The sequence below is a fragment of the Panulirus ornatus genome, chromosome 1 (assembly GCF_036320965.1).
Source record: "Panulirus ornatus isolate Po-2019 chromosome 1, ASM3632096v1, whole genome shotgun sequence".
NCBI classification, from domain to species: Eukaryota; Metazoa; Arthropoda; class Malacostraca; order Decapoda; family Palinuridae; genus Panulirus; species Panulirus ornatus.
Window position 1 is genome coordinate 44,731,180 of NC_092224.1, and position 9,648 is coordinate 44,740,827.

Sequence of the window (9,648 nt, forward strand, 5' to 3'; positions counted from 1 at the left end):
TATGTGTATGTCTGTGTGTGTATATATATGTAAACATTGAGATGTATAGGTATGTATATTTGCGTGTGTGGACGAGTATGTATATACATGTGTATGTGGGTGGTTTGGCCATTCTTTCGTCTGTTTCCTTGCGCTACCTCGCTAATGCGGGAGACAGTGACAAAGCAAAACAAATTAAATAAATAAATAAGAATTTCAGCATTGATATGGAAGGTTTTTTCTTTTATTCTACAACTAACAACTATAGTGGGCTTTTACATCAGAACTTACAGCCAGATGATGTTTTTTCACACTTTCTTTGATATGCTGTGGGTGAATGAGATGTATGACATTTTTTCAGCTTTGATTGTAAGTGAAATGAAATCTTTAGACAGAGGCATGGAGCCTTTAGATATCTTATGACAATAGACAACAAAGCAAGCAGGTTAAGGGTTAGTCTAACATAAACTTGTGTTTTCCTTTTCTGTAGAATGGATACCATTGCGATGAGTTTGCTAGCAAGCTGAGATAGTATCAGTGGTTAAGTTATTAGACATTTGAACAAATTATTTTGTCTCTTCCATAGATCAGGAATTATGATATGCTACATGCACAATTTTCTCTTACAGGATGCAGTTCAACAGTGAAGAACAATGGACCAAAGCTCTCAAGTTCCTCTTGACGAACCTGAAATGGGGATTAACTTGGGTATCTTCAGCCCTCTTTTCTAGTACACAGGGTGAGACTTAGGATAAGGTACTCAGGGTGAGATTTAGGACAAAGTACACAGGGTGAGACTTGGAGAAAGGAATTGAAAAGGTCATCTGTTGTGGGAAAGGGACTGGTGGTCTTTTGTGGATGTGATTTTTGTAAAAGTTGGGATAGAATAATGTTTGGAACTGATGTAGGATGAACTGAAAGAAAAGCTATGTCACTGAGAACATTTGAGGTTTGAAAACTGCTGGAAATGAGGTGAGAGAGTAAGAACACATTAAAATGTTACATGGAAAGTGAATATTTCTGTAAAAAGATAATTAAAGGTATCTGAAATGTTGTTGGCTTAAATAAATTTTTCTTATTTTTTGTGCAAGATTTACTTCTAAATGTGAATTTATTGGGCATTTGAAAATACATAAGGAAAAAATAAGTTAAAAAGTCGACTATTTATCGTAATTGTAAGAAATGTTGGTACTTTGGAAACAAGATTTTAGGGACATTTCAACAAAAAGAACTTTGATGGCCAGCTGGAGATAAGGTTCTCATGAAAAGAATTATGAGTAAGGTTAAGAAAGTACCAGAGAAGGATCAGGATCCAATGTGGGTACATGATCTTTTTTTTCTTTTATACCATCTGGCTTTCTATGGATATTCTTGAGTTTGGTTGCTTTGATTTTTCCTGTGTTACTGTAGTACATTTTTATTTTCACATAAATCATCAGATATTCTGTGGCATACCTCAGATTCCACCCATGTTGTCTTGTACAACAGATTTGTGCCTGATGTACATAAATGTCACTTTCCTTCTCATCTGTATTCATTGTATTTCAGACAAGCTGGAAGAATGTTTTTATGCTCATTATTTTAGAAATTCACTATCCTAGTCTAGTCTGAAAGAGAATCTGGCATTTTTCATTGATTCAGGTGATAGTGTAAGCATTTTTACTTCCAGTGCAATGTACAGAATATTGGAATTATAAACAAAATGTTGTTTAATGCCTGTGATAATTATTTAATGTTGACATGGAAGTGAGAATGATAAATGCCTTTACTATAGGAAGAGTTTTAAGAAAGGCTGTTTTATATTCAAGAAATAGTTTTCTGAAATTAGGTATTTTGTGAATTATTTTTAGGAATGTACACTAGTCTGTTTTTATGATAAAATGTGTAGAGAAGAAGCATGAGGAATTAGTTATATTTATTTGCAATGAAAGATTATTTATTAGTAGCAGTTTCTATTGATGGGAAATTCATGTTCATAATTACTGTAATTTGATCTATCTCCATAATTTGAAACTGAAATGCAGTCACATCGGTAGTTTCATAATGTATAAATGGTTATTTGACATTGGGTATTATATTCATGAAAAGATCTTTTTTCATGAATTCTTGTGAATTTTAAGTGATAGTTCATTATATGTCTACAATATGAGACAGATTGTATAAATAAATGAATATCAGAAAAAGAGGGCCTTTGTCTTCTAGTTCTTGTTGGGTTTTAGCAATGATCTTCATCTACTTTGATTAATACATATTATAGTATCACTCATAGTAGATCATGACAGTTCTTTCAAAGGTATTTTACTAGAACTCTTCTCCTTTATCTTCTGTAAACATATTTATATGTGTATAATGTGGCTATTGCAGCTGTACTTATACAGGTTGCTCCTTCCTGTCCTCAATTGAATTCAACCGTGTTTTTTCTGTATGCTGAGATACCATTTAGGTCATTAGTGACTAAAAATACCATTGGGAAATCCAGCTGTGTCAGTTTCCTTTAAAGTGCAGAGGGAGATGTTTCAGACCTGTGCCTCCTAAACATGTTTGCTTGTCACCTTCTGCAAGGTTGCTGTTTGTGCAAAGCCCAGCAAATAGTGATTGTCTTTTGGGATGCTATTATTCAGTGAATGTTGAAGATGATTTTTATTAATAGTGATATTGATTCAGTGGATGTTGTACATGATTTTAATGATAATAGGAGACTGGTCTTGAATATGAAATAAAGGAAGTAAGTGGAATATTGTAGACCAAGTAAAGGCAGATATATGAAAATGCAGAATCATGATATGAACTTTTTCATATTTGATTACAGTTTGAGTTGATGGCTGGAAATCTATTTAGTTGTAAATATATTTATTAAGAATATGGTGCTCTAGGCAACTGTGGTAACAAACTTTTTTGATGCCTGATCACTGCTTCTTGTGCTAGCAAGGTAGCACTGGGAACAAAGGAAGAAAGGCCACATCCGCTCACAAACACTCTATAACTGTCATATGTAATGCACTGAAACCACAGCTTCTTATATACAAGCAGGCCCCACAACCTCTCCATGTTCACCACATACACTTCTCATACAACATTTCAGTCCAATGAGAGCTTGTTGAAAACAAATTTATGGAGATTATTTTTTTTATAGAATATCTGAGAATATCCTTCACACAAAGTGTACAGTGGATATTTGGACTACTGGAATGAAAAGCTTAAGATGGATTAGACGTGAGATAGTAACCTTGGATAGTTGTCCTGCAACAAGAAGAAAGCCAACTTTCAAATGAGTTGAGAATGAAATGCTATTGTTGAAGTTGAACAGCTTGTGGTAGGATCAAAAAAGTTATGAAATCTCAAGGGTCTTGTTTAGCACTACATACAGGCTGTCCCTGATATATGACTTAGAGCAAATGAACATATAAAGGGGAAATTTTCCCCTTAAGGAACAGGATGATTAGTTTGAGATATGTTCTTGACATGTGTCCAGAATCACCTAACTTATGTACAGGTGCTCCCGACTTACGATGGGGCTACTTCTCAATAAGCCTCCCGTAAGCTGAAAATGTAAGTGGAAAATACATGTAATACTATACATTTAACCAACTGAACACCATAGCTTACCTTAGCATACCTTAAACCCTCTCAGAACACTTACATTTCTCATCCACAATTATCCTGTGCAACTCTTCCTTAAATGCTTTGGTACCTTTAGTAATGGCACTTGCTGCATCACTGCTAATCTTTACATTATGGAAATTATGATGCCATTTGAAGCGTTGGAACCACCCATGACTTGCTGTAAACATTTGCATATATGTAGGATCATCAGCACACAGTTTTAGTGTGTTGAAAAGACTTCTTGCCTCATCCTAGATTGTCAGAAGGCTAAGTGGTATGCGCTTGTGTTTCTGGTCCTCCATCCACATGACAAGTGATTTTTCCATGTCATCAATCAGCCCAGTTCTTTTCTTCGTGATGACAGTGGATTTAACTGATACTGAAGATTTCACAGCATCACTGATTCTCTTATCCTTTAAGATGGTCGAAATCACCAATTGCAAAAGTCCTAACTCACATGCGATGGCCATTACTGGCTTGCTGTCTTCATACTGGGCAGTAGAAAAAGATTGGCATTATGTAAAAATGAAGGGAGGCAAAAAAACACAAAATCAAATAAAGACTAGCACACAGTACATTGTGGACTGATGGCTGTTTACATTTGTGATCACATAGCTGACTGGAAGCTGCAGCTCGCTGCCACCACACAGCATCACTACAGATTATCATACTGCATGTTGCTACCCAGGAACAAGGTCAAGATTGAAAATTTGAAGTACAGTTTCTACTGAATGCGTATCACTGTTGCTCCATCGTAAAGTTGAAAAATCATAGATTAAACCATCACAAGTCTAGGAGCATCTATGTGTGTACCTGACCATAATTTTATAGTGTGTGAAGTGAGAGGTTCAGGGAGAACGGTTTGGTAAACAGAGGAGACTTAGTGAAAGCTTTGCGGAAGATGAAAGCCGGCAAAGCGGTGGGTTTGGATGGTATTGCAGTGGAATTTATTAAAAAAGGGGGGTGACTGTGTTGTTGACTGATTGGTGAGGATATTCAATATATGTACAGCTAATGGTGAACTGCCTGAGGTTTGGTGGAATGCATGCATAGTGCCATTGTACAAAGGCAAAGGGGTTAAAGGTGAGTGTTCAAATTAAAGAGGTATTACTTTGTTAAGTAATACCTAATAGAGTAATACCTAATAGAGATAGGTAGTATGTTTGAGGAAAGGAACCTGGATGTTTTGGCTCTGAGTGAAACGAAGCTAAAGGGTAAAGGGGAAGAGTGGTTTGGGAATGTCTTAGGAGTAAAGTCAGGGGTTAGTGAGAGGAAAAGAGCAAGGGAAGGAGTAGCACTACTCCTGAATCAGGAGTTGTGGGAGTATGTGATAGAGTGTAAGAAAGTAAATTCTAGATTGATATGGGTAAAACTGAAAGTTGATGGAGAGAGATAGGTGATTATTGGTGCATATGCACCTGGGCATGAGAAGAAAGATCATGAGAGGCAAGTGTTTTGGGAGCAGCTGAATGAGTGTGTTAGTGGTTTCGATGCACGAGACCGGGTTATAGTGATGGGTGATTTGAATGCAAAGGTGAGTAATGTGGCAGTTGAGGGAATAATTGGTATACATGGGGTGTTCAGTGTTGTAAATGGAAATGGTGAAGAGCTTGTAGATTTATGTGCTGAAAAAGGACTGGTGATTGGGAATACCTGGTTTAAAAAGCGAGATATACATAAGTATACGTATGTAAGTAGGAGAGATGGCCAGAGAGCGTTATTGGATTACGTGCTAATTGATAGACGCACGAAAAAGAGACTTTTGGATGTTAATGTGCTGAGAGGTACAACTGGAGGGATGTCTGATCATTATCTTTAGGAAGCAAAGGTGAAGATTTGTGGGGGTTTTCAGAAAAGAAGAAAGAATGTTGGGGTGAAGAGAGTGGTGAGAGTAAGTAAGCTTGGGAAGGAGACTTGTGTGAGGAAGTACCAGGAGAGACTGAGTACAGAATGGAAAAAGGTGAGAACAAAGGAGGTAAGGGGAGTGGGGGAGGAATGGGATGTATTTAGGGAAGCAGTGATGGAGTGCGCAAAAGATGCTTGTGGCATGAGAAGCGTGGGAGGTGGGTTGATTGGGAAAGGTAGTGAGTGGTAGGATGAAGAAGTAAGATTATTAGTGAAAGAGAAGAGAGAGGCATTTGAACAATTTTTGCAGGGAAAAAATGCAAATGAGTGGCAGAGGTATAAAAGAAAGAGGCAGGAGGTCAAGAGAAAGGTGTAAGAAGTGAAAAAGAGGGCAAATGAGAGTTGGGGTGAGAGAGTATCATTAAATTTCAGGGAGAATAAAAAAATGTTTTGGAAGGAGGTAAATAAAGTGCGTAAGACAAGGGAGCAAATGGGAACTTCAGTGAAGGGGGCTAATGGGGAGGTGATAACAAGTAGTGGTGATGTGAGAAGGAGATGGAGTGAGAATTTTGAAGGTTTGTTGAATGTGTTTGATGAGAGAGTGGCAGATGTGGGGTGTCTTGGTCGAGGTGGTGTGCAAAGTGAGAGGGTTAGGGAAAATGATTTGGTAAATAGAGAAGAGGCAGTAAAAGCTTTATGGAAGATGAAAGCCGGCAAAGCAGCAGTTTTGGATGGCATTGCAGTGGAATTCTTTAAAAAAGGGGGTGACTGTATTGTTGACTGGTTGGTAAGGTTATTTAATGTATGTATGATTCATGGTGAGGTGCCTGAGGATTGGCAGAATGCTTGCATAGTGCCTTTGTACAAAGGCAAAGGGGATAAGAGTGAGTGCTCAAATTACAGAGGTATAAGTTTGTTGAGTATTCCTGATAATTTATATGGGAGGGTATTGGTTGAGAGGGTGAAGGCATGTACAGAGCATCAGATTGGGGAAGAGCAGTGTGGTTTCAGAAGTGGTAGAGGATGTGTGGATCAGGTGTTTGCTTTGAAGAATGTATGCCAGAAATACTTAGAAAAACAAATGGTTTTGTATGTAGCATTTATGGATCTGGAGAAGGCATATGATAGAGTTGATAGAGATGCTCTGTGGAAAGTATTAAGAATATATGGTGTGGGAGGCAAGTTGTTCAAAGCAGTGAAAAGTTTTTATCGAGGATGTAAGGCATGTGTATGTGTAGGAAGAGAGGAAAGTGATTGGTTCTCAGTGAATGTAGGTTTGCGGCAGGGGTGTGTGATGTCTCCATGGTTGTTTAATTTGTTTATAGATGGGGTTATTAGGGAGGTGAATGCAAGAGTTTTGGAAAGAGGGGCAAGTATGCAGTCTGTTGTGGATGAGAGAGCTTGGGAAGTGAGTCAGTTGTTGTTCGCTGATGATACGGCGCTGGTGGCTGATTCATGTAAGAAACTGCAGAAGCTGGTGACTGAGTTTGGTAAAGTGTGTGAAAGAAGAAAGTTAAGAGTGAATGTGAATAAGAGCAAGGTTATTAGGTACAGTAGGGTTGAGGGTCATGTCAGTTGGGAGGTAAGTTTGAATGGAGAAAAGCTGGAGGAAGTGAAGTGTTTTAGATATCTGGGAGTGGATCTGGCAGCAGATGGAACCATGGAAGCGGAAGTGAATCATAGGGTGGGGAAGGGGGCGAAAATTCTGGGAGCCTTGAAGAATGTTTGGAAGTCGAGAACATTATCTCGAAAAGCAAAAATGGGTATGTTTGAAGGAATAGTGGTTCCAACAATGTTGTATGGTTGCGAGGCGTGAGCTATGGATAGAGTTGTGCGCAGGAGGGTGGATGTGCTAGAAATGAGATGTTTGAGGACAATATGTGGTGTGAGGTGGTTTGATCGAGTAAGTAATGTAAGGGTGAGAGAGATGTGTGGAAATAAAAAGAGCGTGGTTGAGAGAGCAGAAGAGGGTGTTTTGAAATGGTTTGGTCACATGGAGAGAATGAGTGGGGAAAGATTGACCAAGAGGATATATGTGTCAGAGGTGGAGGGAACGAGGAGAAGTGGGAGACCAAATTTTAGGTGGAAAGATGGAGTGAAAAAGATTTTGAGTGATCGGGGCCTGAACATGCAGGAGGGTGAAAGGCATGCAAGGAATAGAGTGAATTGGAACGATGTGTTATACCGGGGTCGACGTGCTGTCATTGGATTGAACCAGGGCATGTGAAGCGTCTGGGGTAAACCATGCAAAGTGTGTGGGGCCTGGATGTGGAAAGGGAGCTGTGGTTTCGGTGCATTATTATATGACAGCTAGAGACTGAGTGTGAACGAATGGGGCCTTTGGTGTTTTTCCTAGCGCTACCTCGCACACATGAAGGGGAGGGGGTTGTTATTCCATGTGTGGCGAGGTGGCGATGGGAACAAACTGAGGCAGACAGTATGAATTATGTACATGTGTATATATGTATATGTCTGTGTGTGTATATATATGTGTACATTGAGATGTATAGGTATGTATATTGTGCGTGTGTGGACATGTATGTATATACATGTGTATGTGGGCGGGTTGGGCCATTCTTTCGTCTGTTTCCTTGCGCTACCTCGCTAACGCGGGAGACAGCGACAAAGCAAAATTATAAATAAATAAATAAATACTTTGTTAAGTATTCCTGGGAGGTCATATGGGAGGGGTATTCATTGAGGGGATGAAGGCATTACAGAGCTTCAGACTGGGGAAGAACAGTGTGGTTTCAGAATTGCTAGAGGGTATGTGGATCAGGTGTTTGCTTTGAAGAATGTATGTGAGAAATACTTAGAAAAACAAATAGATTTATATGTAGCATTTATGGACCTGGAAAAGGCATATGATAGAGTTGATACAGATGCACTGTGGAAAGTATTAAGAGTATATGGTGTGGGAGGTAAGTTGCTAGAAGCAGTGAAAATTTTTTATTGAGGATGTAAGGCATGTGTACGAGTAGGAAGAGAGGAAAGTGATTGGTTCCCAGTGAATTTCGGTTTGCGGTAGGGATGCGTGATATCTCCATGGTTGTTTAATTTGTTTATGGATGGGGTTGTTAGGAAGGTGAATGCAAGAGTTTTGGAGAGAAGGGCAAGTATGAAGTCTGTTGTCGATGAGAGGGGTTGGTAATTGAGTCAGTTGTTGTTCGCAAATGATACAGCGCTGGTGGCTGATTAGGGTGAGAAATTGCAGAAACTAGTGACTGAGTTTGGTAAAGTGTGTGAAAGAAGAAAGCTGAGACTAAATGTGAATAAGAGCAAGGTCATTAGATACAATAGGGTTGAGGAACAAGTCAATTGGGAGGTAAGATTGAATGGAGAAAAACTGGAGGAAGTAGAGTTTTTTAGATGTCTGGGAGAGAATTTGGCAGAGGATGGAACCATGGAAGCGGAAGTGAATCACAGGGTGGAGGAGGGGGTGAAGGTTCTAGAAGCATTGAAGAATGTGTGGAAGGCGAGAACATTATCTCAGAAAGCAAAAATGGGCGTCTATGAAGGAATAGTAGTTCTACCAATGTTATATGGTTGCAAGGCATGGGCTATAGATAGGGTTGTGCGAAGGAGGGTGGATATGTTGGAAATGAGATGTTTGAGAAAAAAATGTGGGGTGAGGTGGTTGGATCGAGTAACTAATGAAAGGGTAAGAGAGATGTGTGGATATAAAAAGAGTGTGGTTGAGAGAGCAGAAGAAGGTGTATTGAAATGGTTTGGTTGCATGGAGAGAATGAGTGAGGAAAAATTAACAAAGAAGATATATGTGTCAGAGGTGGAGAAAATGGGGTAAGTGGGAGACCAAATTAGAGGTGGAAAGATGGAGTGAAAAAGATTTTGAGCGATCGGAGCCTGAACATGCAGGAGGATGAAAGGCGTGCAAGGAATAGAGTGAATTGGAATGATGTGGTATACTGGGGTCGACTTGCTGTCAATGGATTGAACCAAGACCTGTGAAGTGTCTGGCGTAAACCATGCATAGTTTTGTGGGACCTGGATTTGGAAAGGGAGCAGTGGCTTTGGTGCATTATACCTGACAGCTAGAGACTGAGTGTGAACGAATGTGGCCTTCATTGTCTTTTCCTAGCACTACCTCATGCACGCACATGTGGTGGAGAGTGGGATTCTTTTTCATGTGTGGCAGGGTGGCAACGAGAATGGATAAAGGCAGCAAGTATGAATATGTACATGTGTATATGTGTATATGTC

At 39.4% G+C, this 9,648-nt stretch overlaps 1 protein-coding gene across 1 annotated transcript in view; it reads left to right on the forward strand.

Annotated features, from left to right (window-relative positions):
• Positions 1-2,162, forward strand: part of Atg6 (Beclin-1-like Atg6) — a 379,312-nt gene extending 377,150 nt beyond the window's left edge. The window contains exon 7 of the mRNA XM_071696219.1: positions 609-2,162. Coding sequence (XP_071552320.1) covers positions 609-729 — 121 coding nt within the window. The 3' untranslated portion in view covers positions 730-2,162. The remainder of the gene's footprint in view (positions 1-608) is intronic.
• The last annotated feature ends 7,486 nt before the right edge of the window (positions 2,163-9,648 follow it).